The sequence below is a fragment of the Macaca nemestrina genome, chromosome 1, assembly GCF_043159975.1.
Source record: "Macaca nemestrina isolate mMacNem1 chromosome 1, mMacNem.hap1, whole genome shotgun sequence".
Classification (NCBI taxonomy): Eukaryota; Metazoa; Chordata; class Mammalia; order Primates; family Cercopithecidae; genus Macaca; species Macaca nemestrina.
Genome location: NC_092125.1, coordinates 55,097,312 through 55,120,649, shown reverse-complemented (window position 1 = coordinate 55,120,649; position 23,338 = coordinate 55,097,312). Strand labels below are relative to the sequence as shown.

General features: G+C 35.0%; 1 protein-coding gene across 3 annotated transcripts in view; it reads left to right on the top strand.

Annotated features, from left to right (window-relative positions):
- Window positions 1–18,992, top strand: part of LOC105484656 (assembly factor for spindle microtubules) — a 65,170-nt gene extending 46,178 nt beyond the window's left edge. For 2 of the 3 annotated variants that reach the window (XM_011746488.2, XM_011746489.2), the window contains 10 exons: window positions 4,239–4,405; window positions 6,220–6,316; window positions 7,131–7,340; window positions 8,374–8,523; window positions 9,639–9,827; window positions 10,291–10,483; window positions 10,594–10,748; window positions 12,210–12,386; window positions 13,668–13,837; window positions 16,215–18,992. In XM_011746488.2, the coding sequence (XP_011744790.2) occupies window positions 4,239–4,405; window positions 6,220–6,316; window positions 7,131–7,340; window positions 8,374–8,523; window positions 9,639–9,827; window positions 10,291–10,483; window positions 10,594–10,748; window positions 12,210–12,386; window positions 13,668–13,837; window positions 16,215–16,317 (1,611 nt within the window). In that variant the 3' untranslated portion in view covers window positions 16,318–18,992. The remainder of the gene's footprint in view (window positions 1–4,238; window positions 4,406–6,219; window positions 6,317–7,130; window positions 7,341–8,373; window positions 8,524–9,638; window positions 9,828–10,290; window positions 10,484–10,593; window positions 10,749–12,209; window positions 12,387–13,667; window positions 13,838–16,214) is intronic. The other variant, XM_024793728.2, reaches the window with a different exon arrangement.
- Window positions 18,993–23,338: the final 4,346 nt, after the last annotated feature.

Genomic DNA, 23,338 nt, shown 5'->3' with positions numbered 1-23,338 from the left:
TATAAAAATGTGAGTCTTTGTTTTGACCAATATTTGTTAGAATGTATAAAATGAACTTAAGCCGGTCATAAAGAAAAATACTTAGTTGAGGTGACCATTTATCTTCCAAAATGGAACATTTTTGAAAGTGGGAAAGGGAACTAGTAAGTCAGCCAAGACAGCACAGAACTGGGATTGTTCTGGCCATGGTCACCCTATGGTACATTTCAGTGTGGGTTAATTGTAGCACTCTTAGAAGAATTTTGAGAAAATGAGAGCCCTCTTTGGCAAAGTTATTTCTTTAAGTAGAAAATGTAAGCTAAGATGAAATATTATTTGGCATAATATAGGCAAAATAGAGTAACTTTATTCTTCTGATAATCTATTAACCAGAGCTGCTTGCTGCTTAGCCTATTAGACATACTTTATTCTGAGTGTTTAGTACTTTGGCTTCCAAATCACTTTTGTATTATTTTGTTTCATCTGTTTGCCTAATGTATGAGGAATGTACAGTATTATCTCTTTTAAAATATGAAGGAAGTGATAAAGGTTAAGTAATTTGGCCAATGTTGCACAGAGAGAGGCAGATCCAGGAACTGAATCTAAGTACTGCAGCTATTTCTCTTCACCTGCAATAACCTGGGGCTTAACCCAGGTGTAATATGTTCATATCTTGCTGGATTACCGTGAAGTTTAGAAGTAATGTTTTAATTCAAGAAATTCAAGTGTTAGAAATGTGCCAAATGCTGTAGTGGGTGTTATAAATAGACAATGAGTAAGATATACTTAGTTGCTGTCCTCAAGGAACTTAATTGAACAAGAAAGTATAATTATAATACAACATGAGAAGTGTATGTTTCAGGAAACACAGAATGGGAAATCAAGCTAGTCTCCATGATCAGAGATTTCCCAGAGTGAGTAACATTTAAGTTGAAATGTTACACTGAAGCATGAATTGGAAATAGCCAAGTAAAATGTATAGAAGAATATTCCAATTGCAAGAGATAACATGGAAAAATAAAAAAAAACTAGAAACAATAAAAAGTGATATGGGACCAGGTTGGCAATAGAGGGAGTAAGATTGTTGATAGATTTTTAAGACAGAAAAAATTTAGTCTTTATGCTCCAGACAAAATAAATTCTAGAGGAGTTTAAGCAGGAGAAGATGACAGTCATTTTTATTTAAAAAAAAACAAAACTTACTCCAGCAGGAATATGGAAGATGGACTGGAAAAGGAGCAAGATTAGAAGTAGGTAGACCAAATGAAAGATAGGCAGTAAGCCAGGTGAGAGTTACAGTTCAGTGTAGGTTTGTGACAATGGGATTGTTAAGTTGGCATTATATACAGCATAAACAAGGAGACAAGCCATGTTGATGGCTTAAGTAACTCTGCAGAGTTACTCCCTCACACCTTGACATAGATAATAAAGAGGGAAGAGCAGGTTTTGAGATTGACAATGAATTCAGCTTGGAGTACATAAGGTCTGAAGTACCTAGCAGGTAACCCCCTTGAAATATCTAGTAAGAGAGTTGACTATGTTTGTCTGGAGTTCAGGAGAGCAGTGTGAGTTTTAGAATTCGATTTGTACAGTATTGGCATATGCTGATAATTAAAGTTCTGGAAATAATGAGATCACCAAGGAGCAATACATAAAATGAGTGAACAAAGAGGGCCTGGGACTTGAGCCCTGAAGAACATCAAAATTCACAGACATTGACAAGAGAAGACAACAAGGTGTTAAGAGGGAAAGAAGAAAGCTAAGAGATTATGGTATCAAGAAACCAAGGGTTGAAAGAGGAAAGGAGTGCTCGAATTCCAAACACTACCGATAAGTTCACAATTGAAAGGTGTTCACTGGATGTGTTAGTTATGGTTTTATTCACTTGACATGATTAAATAGCCAAAATAACAATCTTATAAAAATTTATTTTTTCTCATATAATTACATAATAAAATTGTTTTTTACACATGTAATTTTTAGCATATGCCAGTGGTCTAAAACTTTACTGCACATTGGAATAACCTGGAGTTTTAAAAAATACTCCTACCTTTAGATATTCTAATTGGTATGGGAAACAACACAAGCGTGGGATTTTTTCAGAGCTCCCGGGTGACTCTAATGAGCAGCAAAGTTTGGGAGCCACTGGGATATAGTATACATTACTAAATACTTACATATATATGTAAATATCTATGTAAAATATATATATGAACTTCTCTGTAGCATTTGGAATTTGAGCACACTTTGTTTCCTCTCTCAACCCTTGGTTTCTTGATAATCTCTTAGCTGTCTTCTTTTCTTCTGAACACCAAGTTGGCTTCTCTAGTCAATGTCCATAAATTTTAATGTTCTTCAGGTGTGATGTGTGTGTTTAAATATATGTGTGTGTGTGTGTGTATATATAAGTAAGTATGCATATTTATAAATATATATGCTTATATATATACACACACATATCTATACATATGTATAATTTTCTCATTAAAACTTTGTTTTAATGAGTCTCAAAATTCTGTGACAGATTTTTGGTCAAGTTGTTTTCATTGAAAAGTACTGATTTTAAAAACTAGTAAATTAAAACTGCCACAAGCAAAACAAAAACAACAAAGTGATCCACAAAACATTCTCCTTTCCTCCTGAAGGTTTTATGATGCAGTGTTACCATTAACCAGTCTTTTACTGTTACAGTTAAATAACCAACTTAAACAGTTCTGAGACCATTCTTCTACCACTGATTAAGACTAGGGTGGCAGGTATTGGGGATATACATAAATAATGTATTCAGGTTTACATAAAAACCATATACAATATACTCTGATTGAGTTAAGGACATCTCAGAGTAATTTTGACCATATATAATTATTGCATTATCAACTGAATTTAGAACCTAATCTAAATATAAGTTGTGCCTGTAGTATTTGTTGTAGTGCTGCAGGATAATTAAGGAATCAGAGAGACCAAGGGGTTGAGGAGGAATTGTTTAATTATTTAGGTGCACCGACCCAGTCGGATTAACATCCAAAGGACTGAGCCCTGAACAGTGTCAAGCTACCTTTAAGCATTTCATGGGGCGTGGGGAGATCTGTGCAGGGGGAAGCGTATTACAGAAGTGAGAAACAAAGACAGTTATTCATTTAAGATATGTATTACATTATTTCTTACTTTTTAAGGAACATGTTTTACGACTTGAGATTATCTGTCTAGTGACCTTGCAGCTGCACAGCTAGAGAAACAGAGTCTTCAAAATGCCTGGGAAAGGGGGAGATAAGGCTCACTATCCACAGAGAGAAAAACAGGCAGTTAATTTTAAAGGACTCCAGCCCTTTGTCTTCCACTAGGGGAATTGGGTTTTCTTACATACAACTGAGTTTTTGCTTACACAGTCTTTAATTTCTTTTAATTCCTGTTCCAGTAGGAATGTTGGAGTCAAATAGACTTGGGTTCAGATCTTGACTCTATCACTTAACAGCTGTGTGCTAACAAGTCCTTCTTAATTTCAATTTTGGGTTTTTTTCCTTTTTTGTAAAATAGAGATCTTAACCATTTTACAAGATATTTATAAATATCAAGTAAGACAACTCTGCCACTTATTAACCTGTGTGACATCAACAAGTTACTCAATTTCTCTAGGCCTTGATTTCCTCATCTCTAAATTAGAATTAATAGTATTATCTACCCATGTGATTATAAGGACTAATCTTCTTAGTACTTAGTTCAATAAGTTGTTGCTGTCATGTAAACCTTTAGTCTGCCAGAAGGTTGTCAAAATCAGAAAGTCTGACAGTCCTATCACAGGAGCTCTCAGGATTCTCCTGCAGGCTGAACACAGAACCCAAAGTGAATATGGATTGGGAAGAATTCCTCTTTCTCCCCAGAACCTGCAGTAGGTCAATGTGTTCATTTTCTTTTCGTTCTTCCAAATGGATTGAGGTGATGAGGATAATTCACATCATCTGGCTTTTCAGACATGTGTGTCTTACAATTTATAAATACTGGTTAGGGTTTTGTTAGGCTGGGCTGGCAGCCAGCCATAAGGTATGTGTGATAAAGCACATAATAGGTGTTCACTATAGTAAGCACCACTGTTCTCAGAGGACTCACTACGTGTCAGAGTCTAATAGAGTCATGACATGACTATGCAATTTATTTTTGTCTGCACTAACCTTATTTTAACTGTCTTTATACTGATTTGTCTTACTTACAAAAAAAAAAAAAGGCAACTCATCGCATACTTGTTATATTTATGTATTTAATAGGCTATGTGGAGGAGATATAGAGCCAAGAAATATTTATGTAAAGTGAAAGCTGCCTGCAAGATTCAAGCCTGGTATAGGTGTTGGAGAGCACACAAAGAATATCTAGCTATATTAAAAGCTGTTAAAATTATTCAAGGTTGCTTCTATACCAAACTAGAGAGAACATGGTAATGTATCATAGTTCTGTGGAAAATGTAATAGTATTTGTGTGTGATAGAGCTAAGTCCTTACATAAAAGTATACTGCCTATTGATTTTTATTTTAATTATTTGTTATGTTTAATGTATATGGTTGGTTTTGTTGATATTTTCTTTATTAAGGAAACAATATATCTTGTACTGTCTTGCTTTTTTGAGATAGAGCATAGCCTTTAATTAATATAATCTAAAAATATTTACATATACTTGATTAATTCAGGTTCATAAGGATTAGAGTAAGGACAGAGAGGTGGAAGTTAATAAAACCATTTAGTTAAGACTCGGTTTTCTTATTAGTGCTTTGGTCCATTTTGTTGGGTGACTTAACTACTGGCAAAATTTGTTTTCTTACTCATTCTTTTTTCTTTGAACTTTGTATTATTCCTCATACTCTTTGTCATTAATGATGAAGACCCTAATTACCAACCTGTCTTATGCTAATTGTATTTCCCTATTTCACACACATTTCTCATTTCTTACACACACATTTTCACAAGCTGTTACCAAATCATCTTTTTTTGAGTTCATAGTATAAGAATTTTTCTTCGGCTCCCAGAATTATTGAATCAATGATGGTTTTAAAGATGGTTTAGGAAAGCACACGAGTGTGAGAGGAATGTTTGGATCAAGCCCATGGGTAGAAGCAGGGCTTAACATATAAAATTGATCGCATGAAGACAGAAGTAGAATGTTGGTTACCTGAAGGTAGGATAGGGAGAAAGCAGGGGTAGATAAAGACAGGCTGGTTAATGGATATAAAAATACACTGAGAAGGAATAAGATTTACTGTTTAGTAGCACAATAGGGCAACTATAGTTAACAATAATTTATTGTATATTTCAAAATAACTAGAGGAATAGAATTAGAAGTTTCCTAATACCAGGAAATGATAAATGTTCGAGGTGATAGATATCCCAGTTACCCTGATTTGATCATTACTCGCTATGTGCTTGAATCAAAATATCACATGTACCCCGTAAATATTTACAACTATTATATAGCCATAAAAATTAAAATTAAAAGGCATATAAAGATACAGTTGCTACTATCAGCTATTAAGGACCAGTATCTAATTTTCCTGTAACAGATGCTGAATTTTACTCAATGGCATTTGGTCTTATTTTCTAACAAACATGGCAAAAAACAAGCTAGTCATTCTACTTTTTCCACAATATCAAGAACAGAGTAGAAAACCTGTCCATTCTCACATTTTATCTCTTAGCATTATGTTGATCTGTTAAATTTAATCTCTAGCGCTCAGATTTTTAAAAATTTTTCTCCAGTTCTGTTTACAAAATATCTCTACTTAGATATTTTGATGATACCTATCTTTCCTTTCAAATGAAAGGAAGTACCTGATGCTGCTTGTAAATCACATTCTCTTCTTAACCACCTCCCATCTGCTCAAAGACTCACTTGCAATGCAGACTCAAATCTTATATTTTACCATTATTTCTACCATTCCCCCTTTATCTAGTTTTTTGCTAGATCTGGGTAACTATACTTTCTTTTGATCCAGTTCAAAATCCTGTGCCGTATTAGAATCGTAGAACTTCGTATTTCTTACCCACTGGAATATTGCCAATTGTAAAACTTCTTTTGTGTGCGTGTGTAAATTCTGATTGTTTGAACTTAACTATGAATTATACTTGCCCACTTTTTTTATTCTGTCATTGCCTTTCTTATATTTTATTCTCCTCTAATAGTTTAAAGGGGGGAGGCAATAAATACTCATTGAATAAGTTAAAGTAATTTGAAATTGCTTTCCAATAACTAATTTTTAGGTTTTTGAATGTGAGAGCATCAGCAATTATCATTCAGAGAAAATGGAGAGCTATACTTTCTGCAAAAATAGCTCATGAACACTTCTTAATGATAAAAGTAGGTATTACAAATTAATTCACTTGCAAATAACTACTTTAGGAAATAGAAAACAGAATGTTTTGTATTTTTTAATTTTTAAAAATAAATCTTTCACTGGGGAAAAAAAAGTGTTTTTAAGGCCTATGTATGCATTTATTTCACACACATCTATTTCAGTCAATTGAAAATTATATTCTCCCATAAAAATACTATTTGCTAGTTTTTAAAAATATATGAGGTATAGGCATACCTTGTTTTATTGTACTTCGCCTTATGGTGCTTTGCAGATATTGCATTTTTTTATAAATTGAAGGTTTGTGTCAACCCTGTGTTGAGCAAGTCTCTTGGTGCCATATTTCCAACATCATGTGCTCACTTTGTGGCTCTGTATCTCATTTTGGTAATTCTCACAGGGTGTTATGTAATTGAGGAATCTAAGGTGTGCTATGTTTTGTCAAGCTACAGACATTTTCTGTCATAGCTATTTATGATCACTGTGCTCTTTCTATTGTAGCTAGCATTTTTATTAAATGTATTTGAGCTGTAATGTTAGTCCTTTTTCCTCTTACAATGAAAACTATCAAGAGGATGAGAGGGGAAGAGCACCAACTATCTCTTGACCCTTGACCCTTGGCTTACACCTTCATTTTGGCTATAGACCTATGTGAGTTTAGAAATAATGCTTCATCACCGTTTCATATCTATGAAACATGACATTCTTAAACTATAAATCATAATTATACCATCTCATTGAGAAATTAAAGAACTTCTAGTGGGTTAGAAATCCTTTTATTTCTACCTATTAATGTTACTTGTAAATTTTTCCTTATAGAGACATCGAGCTGCTTGTTTGATCCAAGCACATTATAGAGGATATAAAGAAAGGCAGGTCTTTCTTCGGCAGAAATCTGCTGCTTTGATCATACAAAAATATATACGAGCCAGGGAGGCTGGAAAGCGTGAAAGGATAAAATACATTGAATTTAAAAAGTCTACAGTTATCCTACAAGCACTGGTGCGTGGTTGGCTAGTACGAAAAAGAGTAAGTATTTTCAAGTAGCATATCTCAGTCTTATAAAATGAAAGCACTTGATGTTAAATAGTGTTAAGAAACTTTGGATTTTAGAGAATAATTTCAGAACTAATATGACCATTAACTTGAATTCATTCAGCTGCTAGAAAGGTAAGTGACAAGAGCACTGACCGTCAGATTTTTTTTTCTGTGATCCTAGTCATACTGTTTCTCACAGGTGTTCACCACCAAAGTCGCAAAATAAAATTTCTCCTTTGTAATGAATCTTAACAAAGGAACTGAAAATATGAGAGAGAGGCTCCATATGCGAAAGAGGTTAAATGTTATTCTAGTAGCTTTTTGCCACCACCAAGCAACTTTTGAGGTGTCGCAACCAGAATTCCTGTGACAGCTTCCACATCTTCAGCAAGAGAGAATTCTTTTTAGGGAGGTCATAACATTTAAGCTTACAATATGTGAAGTACTGGCATAGACAAAATAATTTGATTTGAAGTTAAATAGGAGGAATGTTTGTATCTTGTTCATTAAACATCAAGTGGAAGTCTGAAGCCCAACAGCAACCGTAGAAAGCTCCTTCTGCAGAGTCTTATGCTAGAGTTGCACTGTACTATTTAATAGCAGAGATATTAATTCACATAATTTTTTCTGATTTAATATCACCATTTCCAAGAGTTCTGCTTGGAATTCTGTAACCTTTTTTTGAGTTTAATATTTTTACCCTTCTCTAATTAAAAGTACATTGCAAACCTTAACTCACTGTTGTAGGGCAGTCTAGTTGAATTAGATTCTATGGTTATTTAGTAAAGTACCCAAAATATAATTTTGCTTTCTACACTCTGAATTATGATTTACACTATTGGAAATATTGTATAGTAAAATATTGTAATTACTTTGATTTACAATATAAGTAATTATAATGATTAAAAATTAGTTTATTCTTGCTAGTTTATATAATTTGATGTTGAGGTTATACAAAAAATAAACACTGATTGATTAACTTAGGAAGCAGATACTTGAATATGCTTTGTTTTTTCACCTTTAGATTTTAGAACAGAAAACGAAAATTCGACTTCTTCACTTCACTGCAGCTGCATATTATCACCTGAATGCTCTCAGAATTCAAAGAGCCTATAAACTTTACCTGGCTGTGAAGAATGCTAACAAGCAGGTTAATTCAGTCATCTGTATTCAGGTTTGCTTCTTCTTTGCAGTAAAACTATAGGACATAATTTTTCTGTTAGAAATTTTTGATATGTAATAAACAATTTCCAAATGCTCTATGCTAAGGTCGTACAACATTTAGCCTTTCACCATATAGCTGTTAGAATGATTTGAGGGTTAGAAATAGATTGATGTTTTATGGCACAGTAATAAAGTTGTGAATTATTGTCTGATGTAATTGTACTCATTTACATTCCTGCCAGCAAAGTCTTGAGGGTACCCTGTTTCTCTACATGCTTGCCAACATGAAGTATCGGAAGACTTTCTGATTTTTGCCATTCTAATGAATGGGAAACAGCATCTCATTTTTTTTCTTTTTGGATTTACTTGATGGCTAGAGATTCTAAAATTATATTCTATATGTTGGTTATTCAAGTTCTTATCTGTGTACTTTTTTTAACATCTTTTTTTCATACACTTAGCCCATTTTTCCATTGGATGTTCTTTTTTATTGTGATTTATAGGAGTTCTTTACATATTTTGAAGAAGAATTCTAGTTTATATACATTAACATATATTTACATATAAAATATTCAGTGAAAAAATTGCAGAATGATACATGCAGTTTGGTAGAATTTATATAAATTGTAAAATGAAGACAATGTTGTCTGGGATTAACTATACTCCTGTGCATGTGCATGCACAGACACATATTGTCCAGGATTAACTATACTCCTGTGTGTGTGCGTACACAGACACATGTTGTCCAGGATTAACTGTACTCCTGTGTGTGTGCGTGCACAGACACGTGTTGTCCAGTGTTAACTGTACTCCTGTGCGTGTGCATGCACAGACACGTTTTGTCCAGGGTTAGCTATTCTCCTGTGCCTGTGCGTGCACAGACACGTGTTGTCCAGGATTAACTATACTCCTGTGCATATGCGTGCGCACACACACACAAGCACCCAACATGGACTGGAAAGGTTTTTACACCAAGTGGAGTGGGGAAGTAATGCCTCTGGGGAAAGCTGAAAGATTTCTTGATATACTGTTCTATTTCTTTCATTTATATATGAATGTATATTTGTATTTTTAAAAAAAAAACCTGAAGTAGAAATGAAAAACAAAAGTCTGTGTTTTAAACAGAGATGGTTTCGAGCAAGATTACAACAAAAGAAATTTATTCAGAAATATAGCATCAAAAAGATTGAGCATGAAGGTCAAGAATGTCTGAGCCAGCAAAATAGGGCTGCATCAGTAATACAGAAAGCAGTGCGCCATTTTGTCCTCCGTAAAAAGCAAGAAAAATTCACTAGTGGAATCATTAAAATTCAGGTAATTGAAATTTGTATAGTTTTAGTTCAAAACTTTAATTTGCAAATCATCTACATGATATCTAATGCTATAAAAACATAGTCACCATTTTAAAAAGCTAATACATTAGCCAGTAGAATAACTCATAAGCTCTATACTACCATAATTTCATTGCTAAGCTCTTTATTTTCAAATACTCTAGGGGAGGTTTATAATCAATAAGTAAAAAAGTATTTTAACATTTTGAATAGATTTAGACATCTTTGGTCAATAAAGGCTACCCAGTTTACATACAGGAATATTCTCTGTATTTCTGTTTTTGAAAATTGATTTTGCTGTTTATTTGAACTTGAAATTTTAATTGAAATGCATGTGATCATGTCAAATAAATTTACTGAAAATGTTTACATTGTGAAAACAGATGTAGATGTAAATAGAAAACATTGGCTCTAATCTTAAAATTACTCGGTTTTATCTCTTTAAGGCATTATGGAGAGGCTATTCTTGGAGGAAGAAAAATGATTGTACAAAAATTAAAGCTATTCGACTAAGTCTTCAAGTTGTTAATAGGGAGATTCGAGAAGAAAACAAACTCTACAAAAGAACTGCACTTGCCCTTCATTACCTTTTGACATATAAACACCTTTCTGCCATTCTTGAGGCCTTAAAACACCTAGGTTAGTTTATGTTCACATGTTTAAAAAATGTTGTAATAGTACATTATTAGCTAAAAATTCATTTCGTTGCTGTAAATTTACCTGTATGTTATTTTTTTTTTTTCTTTCAGAGGTAGTTACTAGATTGTCTCCACTTTGTTGTGAGAACATGGCCCAGAGTGGAGCAATTTCTAAAATATTTGTTTTGATCCGAAGTTGTAATCGTAGTGTTCCTTGTATGGAAGTCATCAGATATGCTGTGCAAGTCTTGCTTAATGTATCTAAGGTAGTTTTTCATTTTATTAATGAGATATTCATGGGTCAACAAATAAGGCCCTGCAAATTAAGTTTGTGTTTACTCATCACTAGGGCTTAAATCTCTAAGTTAAAATTAATTTATGTGCAACAGTCTTAGGGTGAAAAAAATGTTTATTAACATAAATGTAGATTTAAATTCCAATTTTTGTGTTATTTTATTTCCTCAGTCTTTATATTAAAAATGATTAAAAGTTATTAAGTACTTACTACGTGCTAGTATTTTTCATGCATTGTTTAATCCTCATAATCATCCTCTACAATAGTTCATATTATTATTCCCATTTTATAGAGAAGAAATAATAATAATTATAGAAGTTAGGTTCCTCCCCTAAGAACCTTAGTGTGATAAGTGGTAGAATTGAATTTGGATTCATTTCTGTCTGCCTTTAGAGGTAGTGGTGTTATCTACTGCATTATATCAAAATAGTATTACCACATTATAATCATATCTAGCAAAGCGTGAGAAAGAAAATTATTGCTATAACTTAGTTACTCTGTAACTGTTGATCTGTGTATCAGAATTTGTCTTTTGGCCTTGGACTATTCCAAACTATATTGTATGCAACCAAAGGTTGAAAGATTTCTCTTTCCTACTTAACCTTTCAGTGACAACTTAAAGCACTTTACCTAATATTTTTATTGAGAGGTAGTGGTTAAGAACACCGATCTGAGGCCAAACTGTTTGAGTTTGAATCCCAGCCCAATAGCTTGTTATAGGTTACTTCGCTTCTCTGTACTTTACTTTCCCCAACTATAAAATGAGTATAGTAACAGTACTCAAAACGTTATTGTGAGGATTGAGTTAATACACATTAATACATAAACTTGCCACACAAAGTGTCAGCTATGTTGTTTTGTTATTTTTATCTTAGTATCATTATTTGTTACCATGCAAATTTCACTATGAATCTAATAATACAATTAGAAAAACAAGACATGGAAAATATATCCTAGACTTATTAGTATCAAATTTATCTTGTTTCATTTTCAAGCAAGCTCTTCTTCCTCTCAAGGAGCATGTAATAGAGTAACTAATTAGATCCTGCCTTTATCATTATCTTACCTCTGATTAATAATATCACAGATAAGTTATATTTTTCCTTAGAGATTCTTACTAAAGTGGTCTTATCTTTAAAAGTTTGCTTTTATTGACTTCAAGATGTTTGTTTTCAGAGGTTTTAAATTTGATTTTTTTAAATGTGAAACTTTAGAATTAGGGGGAAAAGATTAAGATTAAAATGTGAATACACATATATGATAGATCTATAAATGATTATATCAGAGCTATTTCACAAAGTCCTTTGCACTTACTGCAGGCGGTCCAAAAGTTTGGCTATAGGTATGGACTTTTGTATTTTGTTTTTTGGTTGGATTGTTTGTAAATGTATGTGTTTATTACAACTTTTAATTTCATTCTGTTCTCTTCAAGTATGAGAAAACTACTTCAGCAGTTTATGATGTAGAAAATTGTATAGATACACTATTGGAGCTTTTGCAGATATACCGAGAAAAGCCTGGTAATAAAGTTGCAGACAAAGGCGGAAGCATTTTTACAAAAACTTGTTGTTTGTTGGCTGTTTTACTGAAGACAACAAATAGAGCCTCTGTAAGTATTAATCAGTTGCCTTCCTTTAAGATTATTTTTCTGTGGTCTTACATCTATGACTTTTATGGTTTTCCTTTAGTAATTATCACTCTAAAATAGGGTTTTATGTGTGTTCAAACCTGCTTTTTGCACTGATAAAATGAGTTTAGGATATATCTATGAGTTGTTTCTTTCTGACGTATTAAACTGAATTCTGAAAATAAATTTATTACAGCCATATAAGTAACAATTTCCCATTTACTAGAGAGAAAACTATCCTAGCAAGATAGAAAACCAGATATGTATAACTTCTTATCCTCCTGTTGTAACCATAATTGTATTTCAAGCTCTTCTACGATGAGACCTCTGAGTCATTCTTTTTAAATGTCACAATTAACATAGGTGAAACCATAGGCCATGATTGGACTGTGGCCTTTATCCCGATAAGTGGGAACCACTGCAGGGTAAAGCAAGGGAATTATATTTTCCAATTTAAATTTTAACAACACTCTGGCTTCTGATGGAAGAATGAATTTGGGAGAGCATGTGTGGATATAGGGAGACTATTAAGGAAGGTGGCAAGTGTTGATATGTAGTGATCTAGGCAAGAGATTGTGCTTGTCTTAGGATTGTGTCGCTGAGAGATAAGTAGAAGACTTTGGAAACTTTGCAGAGGTAAACTTTTCAAGACTTGGTAACTGGATATGATAGGTATGTTGACTATAATAATTCCTATGTTGACTATAATAATTCCTTCTTGTATTCAGTGTGGAGTTAACTATGCAACTTTTGAATATTTATCTTCTTTATAATTGCCTTACAAATTAGCTCGTAATTTAATCAATCTACCTGCCAAACTTGGTGAGGTTTCTTTGATTATTCAAAGCTTAAAAGTTTACTGCAGGCTAGGCGCTGTGGCTCACGCCTGTAATCCCAGCACTTTGGGTGGCCAAGGCAGGCGGATCACAAGGTCAGGAGATTGAGACCATCCTGGCTAACACAGTGAAACCCCATCTCTACTAAAAATACAAAAAAAAAATTAGGTGGGTGTAGTAGCGGGCGCCTGTAGTCCCAGCTACTCAGGAGGCTGAAGCAGGAGAATGGCATGAACCCGGGAGGCAGGGGTTGCAGTGAGCCAAGATCGTGCCACTGTACCCCAGCCTGGGTGACAGAGCGAGACTCGGTCTCAAAAAAAAAGGTTTACTGCATCGTTTTTATTTGTTATATTTGATTTTGCTAGTCTTAAAGGGATAAAATTTTAATTCTTACTACTTTTTAGTAATTGTGCATTTTATTTTGTAGGATGTACGAAGTAGATCCAAAGTTGTTGACCGTATTTACAGTCTCTACAAACTTACAGCTCATAAACATAAAATGAATACTGAAAGAATACTTCACAAGCAAAAGAAGAATTCTTCTATAAGCATTCCTTTTATCCCAGAAACACCTGTAAGAACCAGAATAGTTTCAAGGTAAGCAGTTGAATACAGTCTATAAATTTGTGTCACAGTTCATTCATTCATTTAACAAATATTTATTGAGCACTTACCACAAACAAGATGTGCTTTTCAATAGAGAAACAACATGTGAATAAGAATGGAATGTTTGGCAAATTTAAAAGAGGCAATCTTGGTAAATAATGAAATAACATTATACTGTAGCTTTGGATATTTAGTAGTTATTCAACAAACTTCTTCTATTAAATAGTTAAGAACTAAGGCTAAGAAGCTTGTTATAAGTTTTGTTATTTATTTAATTTTATTTTATTTTATTTTGCATGAAGGACAAGCTACACTGTTTAAGAAGTGCCAAAAGTCCTTCTTAGCCAAAATATCAGCCTCCAGTCCTCCCATAATCACCCTGATTCTTGAAATTTCTCCTTCTGGAAATTTAGATTGACATTTTCTAATTTTATTGGCAAAAAGATTTAGTTTATTTTGGTGAACTGTCATGGCATTTAATTAGTTTTTTTCCCTCCCTTCCTTCTTTCTACCTCCTCCTTTTTTTCTTCCCCCTTCTCCTTCTCTCCCTCCCTTCCTTCCTTCCTTCCTTCTTGAGACTTAGCAATTTTCTATAGTAGGTACAAATCCTACATTGTTGACAACACACTATTTCTTGACCTGAGTGGTTACACAGCCGTTAGCTTTATAATTATACTCATAATTATAAATTGTATAATATAGTTATAAATTGGTTTTGTGCATGCATATTTCACAGCATAACATAAGTTCATTTGCTTGAAATATATTAATGGGACCATTTCTACATGTTTTTTAAGGACTTGGTAGAATTTAATATTCATTATATTTTAAAAACTCATTCTAACATATGAATAGATTATCTTAAAATTTTGATGTAGGTCAGGCTTTTGAGGTAAAATTTATTGACAGTATAAACGTATCCTTTAAATGTATGCAATTCAATTGGTTTTGTATACAGTTAGGAAACTACCACCACTGAGATACAAAATAATTCTGTAACACAAAGTTTCCTTATGCCCCTTATCAGTTCTCTTTCTTTATTGCCTGGATTTTGGGAACTACTGATCTGGTTTTTGTACCTTTAGTTTTGCCATTTCTATGCTGTCACATATATGGAATCATATAGTAGATAGCTTTTTGTGACTGAATTCTTTTACTTAGCATAATGCTTTTGAAATGTGTTCATGTTTATGCATGGATTTGAATTTCATTCCTTTTTATCACTTAGTACTATTCCATTGTATGGTCATACCACACTTTTTTCACTCACCAATTGATACATCTTTGGATTTTTAACAGGACAGAATAAGATGATGGAAATGCATATAGTGGGGAATTATGTGAGAAGATGCATGAACTCCCCTCTGTTTGATACTATTTTCTCAATAAGTTTGAGATTATAAACTTAACAACTCAGAAGCAGCTCAGAGGGGATGGAGCGGAAGTTTGAAAAGGAGAAAGGACCAAGGTAGTCATCTTGGAGAGAAAGAGAGCATGCTGGCAATTTCAAATGCTCATTTTAGATTTGCAATTATTGGCAAAAAATAAAGTCAGCTTGGTTATGTAAACTTTTTTAGTAATATGCAGCTGTATAGGAATGGAGAAGGCAGATATTTTGACTCAATTTGAAATCCAAGTAGAATTTTTCAGACTAGTTTGGTAGGAGAGAGAGACAACCGTTAATGACATTTGCAGAGGTTTTGATAATACTGATGCACCTGAGCTAGATACACAGGAAAGTAAGAACAGCATTCTGGTGGAAGTTGGGTATGTGTTGAGGCCAAATGAAGTGGAGATCTCAGTGGGGTAGAAGAACTAGTTCAGTGACTGTGTTAGAGCAGATGACATGGATGAATCAGAAATGGTGGATGGAGAACAGAAGTCTCAAATTAAGATTTCCGTGGTCACACACTTTCTGATGATGACAAAGTCTAGTATGTGATCATATTAAAAAGGATTAGTTGAGGTAGAATTCAAGGAAAGCGGGGCAAAAACGGACTAGGTTGTTGGTCATATAGGTGTTGCTGTTGCTGAGAACGGTGACAGGAGTTAAGAGGAGACCAAGAACCAGGTTTACAAGGAATAAGGCACTGAGAGTTTGGCCGATGACCAAAAGGCAGTGGGCAAGCTAAATAGCATAAGCATCAAAGAAGCCAGCATTATTTTTTTAGAAAGGATGGAGAGAAATAGTCTGGAAATAATGATGGACAATAATATGAAGTTCTCCCACCTCTTTGAGCAGGTTGTAAGGGAAATGATGTGTTCAGGAGTAGCTACAATTTAGCTAAGACGAAAAAAGTGAAGGTAACTCATAAGAGAAGAACTTTATTAATGCCAGAATTTTTTTTTTTTTTTTTTTTTTAAATAGGCTTAAGCCAGATTGGGTTTTGAGAAGAGATAACATGGAAGAAATCACAAATCCCCTGCAAGCCATTCAAATGGTGATGGATACACTTGGCATTCCTTATTAGTAAATGTAAACATTTTCAGTATGTATAGTGTAAAAAAATATTAAAGCCAATCATGAGTATGTAAAGTGATTTTTGCTCTCTGTTCAACTTTTGAAATCTGACTTTGTATTTAAAAAAGCATAACCTGTTCATTACCTTCTTCATTTTCTAATTATTTATAGCTTTATGCATGTAACAAACTAATATGCCATAAGATGATTATATTATTCCTATTATCTTAAAGTATTATAGTAGTTAGAATGGAATCATATTCCTAAAAGGAAATAATAGCTGGTTACACCTTTTTTATAGGCAAGTTGAGGAATTTTTATAAAACAAATGTTAGAAATGGAAGATCTGTCTACTCACTAAGAAGTGAGACTAGGATAAAATAATCTCACAAATTCATATCAACGGCATCCTTATCCATATCCTTGACTGGCTAAAGCATCCAGATAAGCAAGTGAGTCCTTCTAGGCTCACAAAAAGAATACACCTACCACTGTATTTACTAAAAATTCTTACCATTGAACTGATGGGGGTTATAATTTGAAGTGGAAGGAACATGCTATTGCTCATAATAGAATCTTGTTGTGTAGTTATATACCACAGACCTGAAAATGATTCAGTATTGAAGTGTAATTTTTTTTCTACAGCTTTGAGTCACTGTTACTAGTATCTGCGGTTTCAGGGCCACAGATGTCTAATTCTTATGGCTGAAATCTGATAGAATCTCAAAGTCTGCCCATGTATGAATGCCATGAAAGTGTTTAACTGTTCAAAATAAATCAGGAGTAGCTAGAAATTGAGAGACTATTTAACTACTTAATGTATAACTTGATTAGAACAATTTAAGAATTAAACCTAATTTGTGTGAAATTATGTACTTATGATTTGGTTAGGATAGATCTAAATATATTGGTGCATTAAAGAGTATATGGAAATTAACTCTGGAGAATTTTTTTTCTTTTTTTTCTCTTTTTGTTCCAATAAAGTGTTTTGGGAGCTTTTGGGACTCTGTATTTTCCAAATATTGTTTTGTTTTGTTTTTTGACTGACTTGCTGACTTTTTTATTGTTTTATTTTTCTTTTTCACTTAACAGAATTTTAGCACTAATAAGTAATTATTCACTTTGGTAAATTATACTGGTAGGACATAATTGACCAGCGTAAAAATGTTATTGGCACCAATTTCCTCTAAGATAGATATAATTAATAAATAGTTGCACAAGAAATATTTAGATGAAGTTACATATGTAAGAAGATGGCTTCCAGATATTAAAACAATTTTTCTATTGTTGAATCTCAGGCCAATAATTTCTAATGGACTTTTAATTCACACCCTAACTCCCTTGTTTCAGCTGTACTACTAACTACTCTTACAGCAGACAGTAACATCGGTCTTACCAGGGCTTCCCCTTTGCCCATTCCCAGGGAAGTGTGTTAGATTTGGCAGATAAAGAATTACAGGGCTATTCTCGCTGCTTATAGTGGGACTGCATCCACAGCTCAAATTTGACCATAAGGGATGAAGTTATAATCTGCTGTGAAATTCCTTTAAAAATATACACTGTCAAATTTAATGATACGCATACTACATCTTGTGCATTGATAACATCCTCACTAGTACGTTGAACTGCAGTTTCACTCCTAGGACAGGCAAGATAAAAGAAATGTTACAAAATGTGAAAGATAAAAAGTGGTATAACTCTCAGTCCCCACTTTCATTTTCACTTCCCAATCCTAGTTGTCTTTTTAGTAGATCCTTACTCTGGATTGCATAATTACATATCAGTTTATTTAATAAACTTAGCTTCTCAAACATTTTTCCTGCCTATTTTATTTGTGCCTTCTATATATAGATGAGTAACGTTATCTTATAGTGGTTTTAATTTGCATTTTCCTAATGCTAATTATGTTGAGCATCTGTTTTTTTTTTAATTTTTTGTTTATTTATTTATTGCTATCTACATGTCCTCCTTGGTGAAGTGTTTATTCAAGTCTTCTCCATTTTAAAAATTAAGTTATTTTCTTATTAAGTTTTGAGAGTTTAGAAAATATTCCAGATATGAGTTCTTTATTAGACGTGTAGTTTACGAATAGTTCTAGTCTGTTACTTTTCATTCTTTTAATAGTGCCTTTTGAACAACAGAAGTTTTAAATTTTGATGAAATCCAGTTTATGTTTTCTTTTTCTTTTATCGATTATACTTTTGATGTATTGTATCTAAAACCTCTTTGCTTAATTCAAGGTCATGAAGATTTTCTACTATGTTTTCTATTAGAAGTCGTATCACTTTAGTTGTGTAGTTTATTAATCAATTTAAAGTTGATTTTTGTATACAGTGTAAGGTGTGAGCCAAAGTTTAGTTTTTTACATATCGATAGCCAGTTGCTCCAGCACCATTTATTGAAAAGACTATCCTTTCTCCATGGAATGGCATTTACACATTTGTCAAAAAACAGTGGACCATATATATATTTGTCTATTTCTGGCTTCTCTTTTCCATTGATGTCTTTGTTTATTTTTATGCAAATATAATGCTGTCTTGATTATCATAGGTTTATAATAAGGCTTAAGATCAGTTAGTGTAAATCATCCAAAGGTGATGTAAATCATCTAAGTTGCTTTGACTGTTCTAGGTCCTTTGCATTTTCATATGACATTTAGAATAAATTATTCATTTGTTCTGCTTACTTGGTGTGTCATTTGCTCTTCGTTTTCTAAATCTTGAAGTGGAAGCTGTTATTATTGATTTGAGATCTTTTTCTTTTCTAATACAGGCAGTCAGTGCTATAGATTTAAGTACTGTTTTGCTGCATTCGATAAATGTTGATATGGGTTGGTACTATGGGTCCAACATTGTCTCATATGCTGCTGTTGGAAAAAGAATTATTGGCATAATAGGCATAATTTCATTAGAAAAATAATACACTATCTGTATTACAAATGCACATTTCACTTCTGGGGATTTATCATATATAGTCACATATGCAAAATAGCATGTGCAGTATTGACATTGCAGAAACATGGGCAATAATAAAATATTGGAAACAATTTATTACCCAACAACAACTAATACATATTTTGGTATCAGGAATGGTTCTAGAGGAACAGAATTTTAAGGAAGGATTTCTTTAGTTGGTTTCTGGGTTTCTGAACTTAGCTACTTAATATGATTAGACCCAAAAAACTGCTAAGGACTCTACTTCTAATAGTATGGAGAACACTGATAATCCTTGGTGTGAACTGCTGAGAGAGTTATGCAAAATAAATGCATTTGATATTCCTGATCACCGCTCATGAGAGGCAAGGGGTTTAGTCTCTATACATAGTACCTTTGACCGTATGTGGAGAACCAAGGGATATCTGTATTAGTCAGGGTTCTCCAGAGGGACAGAACTAAAGAGTATATGTATATGTGAAAGGGAATTTATTAAATAGAGGAAGAATTGGCTCATACGATCACAAGGTGAAGTTCCACGATAGGCCATCTACAAGCTGGGAAGAAAGAAGCCAATAGTGGCTCAGTCTGAGTCCAAAACCCTCAACAGCAGGAAAGCCAACTGTATTTTTTCTCACATTGCTATAAATAACTAAGACTGGATAATTTACGAATAAAGGAGGTTTGATTGTGACAGTTTGATTCACAGACTGTACAGAAAGCATGGCTGGGAGGCCTCAGGAAACTTACAGTCATGCCAGAAGACCAAGAGGAAGCCAATACCTTCACATGTCAGAGGGGGAGAAAGAGGAAAGGGGGAAGTGCTACACATTAGATCTCATGATAACTCACTGTCATGAGAACAGCAAGGAGGAAATCCGCCCCCATGATCTAATCACCTCCCACCAGGTCCCTCCCCCAACACTGGGAATTACAATTCGACGTGAGATTTTAGTGGGGACACAGAACCAAACTATATCACTGACAGTGCAGCCTTCAGTCTGTGGCTGAAGGCCTGACAGCCCCCAGCAAACTACTGGAATAAGCCCAAGGGTCCAAAGGCTGATGAACCCGGAGTCTGATGTTGAAGGGCAGGATGAACAAAAGGAAGCATCCAGCACGGGAGAATGATGAAAGCCAGAAGACTCATCAAGCCAGCTTATCCCACCTGCCTTCTTTGTTCTAGCTATGCTGGCAGCCAATTGGATGGTATCTGCCCACATTGAGGGGGTTCTTCCTCTCCCACTCCACTGACTCATATGTCAGTCTCCTCTGGCAACACCCTCACAGTCACACACCAGAAACAATATCAGCTATCTAGGCATCCTTCAATCCAATTAAGTTGACACCTAATATTAACCATCACCCCTTGTCAACTTGGCACCCATATGCCTCTCCTAAAATCATACTTAATCTCAAAATAAAGATAATAATAAGGTCATCGTTATGCCACAATATAGCTATTCTTTGTACAACTGGAAGGACACTAACCCTTAACCTAAATACCATTACATAAAGCTAACAACACTTAAATGCTGATATGAAGTCAATAAATCTTATACTACATGATAAAAGGAAATAAAACAAAGATATTTTCTTAGTACAGGTATATATGTGCACAAACATATTCTTAACCAAATAAGGAGGAAATAAATACTCATGACAATGACAGTCTTCATTTCTGCAACTGGTCACATGGTAGTAGCTGGTATTGATAACTACCATCTTCTACTACTCATTTTGTATTCCCTTTGCTTTCAGCAAGCACCTTGGCTGGTTGTGATTGTTTACCCGGTAAAGTGACCCAAACCTTTATTCTTGAAGAGTCTGGGCCATTTATAGTCCTGCCTGGATTGGGTTGTTATAGTTTCCCATTGACCTTAATCACAGGTCATGGTAATACTAAGAGATGCACTAAGGTATCGCCTGTATTTGAGACATACTCCTTCTTACCTCCATTGTGAAGCAGTAGTCTGATTTCATCTTGATAGTCCAGGTCAGTCACCCCAGCCAACACTGTAACTCCCTTCATAGCCTGTTGACTTAGAGGCAGAAGGAGCCCAAAGTGGCCAGGTGGCAATCATCACTTCCAGTTTAATGGGATCGTTGTTTCTTCTGGTGGCAGCATTCCAGACCCTGATTCAGAGCATACACAACCTTCTAGAGAACTTTGCCCAAGCACTACAAAGTATTATCACCGAGTTGGTGGTGTAATTATGACTTCAAAAGGCCATTCCACCATTCCATCAATCCAGCTGCTTCAAGATGATGAGTAACACAGTAAGGTCAGTGAATTCTGAGCATGAGCCCACTGTCATACTTTTTTGGCTGTGAATTGAGTGCTCTTGTCAGAGGCAATGCTATGAAGAATACCATAACGGTGGATAAGGCATTCTGTGAGTCCACAGATGGTATTGTGTTCAGGATGGAGTGAGTGTCTATTCCAGTGAGGACAAACAGCTACCCTTTCCATGACTGAAGAGGTCCAACATAATCAACCTCCCACCAAGTAGCTGGCTGATCACCCAAGGAATGGTATCATATTGAGGGCTCAGTATTGGTCTCTGCTGCTGGCAGATTTGGCACTCAGCCATGGCCTTAGCCAGGTCAGCCTTGGTGAGTGGAAGTCCATGTTGCTCAACCCATTTGTAACCTCCATCCCTGCCACCATAGCCACTTTGTTTATGAGCCCATTGGGTAGTGACATGGATGGGGAAAGAGCCTGATTGATATCCACAGAACAGGTCATCCTATTCACTCAATTATTATAATCCTCCTCTGCTGAGGTCACTCTTTGGAGAGCATTCACATGGAACACAAATATCTTCACAGTTTTTGACTATCAGAAAGGTCCATCCACCTATCCCTTCCCCAAATTTCTTTAATCACCAATTTTCCAATTATATTCCTTCCAAGTTCGTGACCATCCAGCCAAACCATTGGCTGTAGGCCTTGAATCAGTATATAATCACACATTCTAAACATTTCTTCTTCCAAGCAAAGTGCACAACCAGGTGCACTGCTCAAACTTTTGCCCATTGGGAAGATTTCCCTTCACCACTGTCCTTCAGGGATGTACTAGAAAGGGGCTATAGTGCTGCAGTTGTCCACTTTCAGGTGATGCCTGTATATTGTACAGAACTATCTACAAACCAGGCTCTAGTCTTCTCCTCCTCTGTCAACTGATCATAGGGAACTCCCCATGTGGTCATCAGTGCAGGCTGGGAGAGAGAGGACAAGGCGAGAGGAGTAGGGACCATGGGCATTTGAGCCACTTCCTCATGTAACTTATCCCTTCAGGACCTGCTCAAGCCCAATCACATATACCACTTCCATTCAATGATGCAGTGCTGCTGTGCATACCCAATCTTATAGCTAAATGGCTCAGGAAGCACCCAGTTTATGATAGGCATTTCAGGTCACATGGTAACTTGGTGACCCATAGTCAAATGTTCAGTTTTTACCAAGGCCCAGTAAAAGGCCAGGAGCTGTCCCTCAAAAGGAGAGTAGTTATCTGAAGAAGATGGTAGGGCCTTGCTCCAAAATCCTAGAGGCCTCCACTGTGATTCACCTGTGGGGACCTGCCAAAGGCTCCAAACAGTGTCCCTATCTGCCACTGACACCTCAAGCACCATTGGATCAGCTGGATCATATGACCCAAGTGGCAGAGAAGCTTGAACAGCATCGTGGACCTGTGGTAGAGCCTTCTCCTGTTCTGGATCCCACTCATAACGGTCAGCCTTTTGGGTCACTTGATAAACGGGCCAGAGTAACACACCCAAGTGAGGAATGTGTTGCCTCCAAAATCCAAGTGGGTCCACTAGGCGTTGAGCCTCTTTCTTGGTTGTAGGAGGGACCAAAGGCAACAACTTATCCTTCGCTTTAGAAGGAATACCTCAACAGGTCCGCACCACTGGATCCTTAGAAATTTCACTGAGGTAGAAGTTCCCTGAATTTTAGTCAGATTTATTTCCCATTCCCTGGTATGCAAATGCCTCACCAATAAGTTTGGTGTAGTTGCTACTTCTCGCTGACTGGGTGCAATCATCATAATGTCATCAATGACATGGACTAGTCTTGTGGAAAGGACAAGTGATC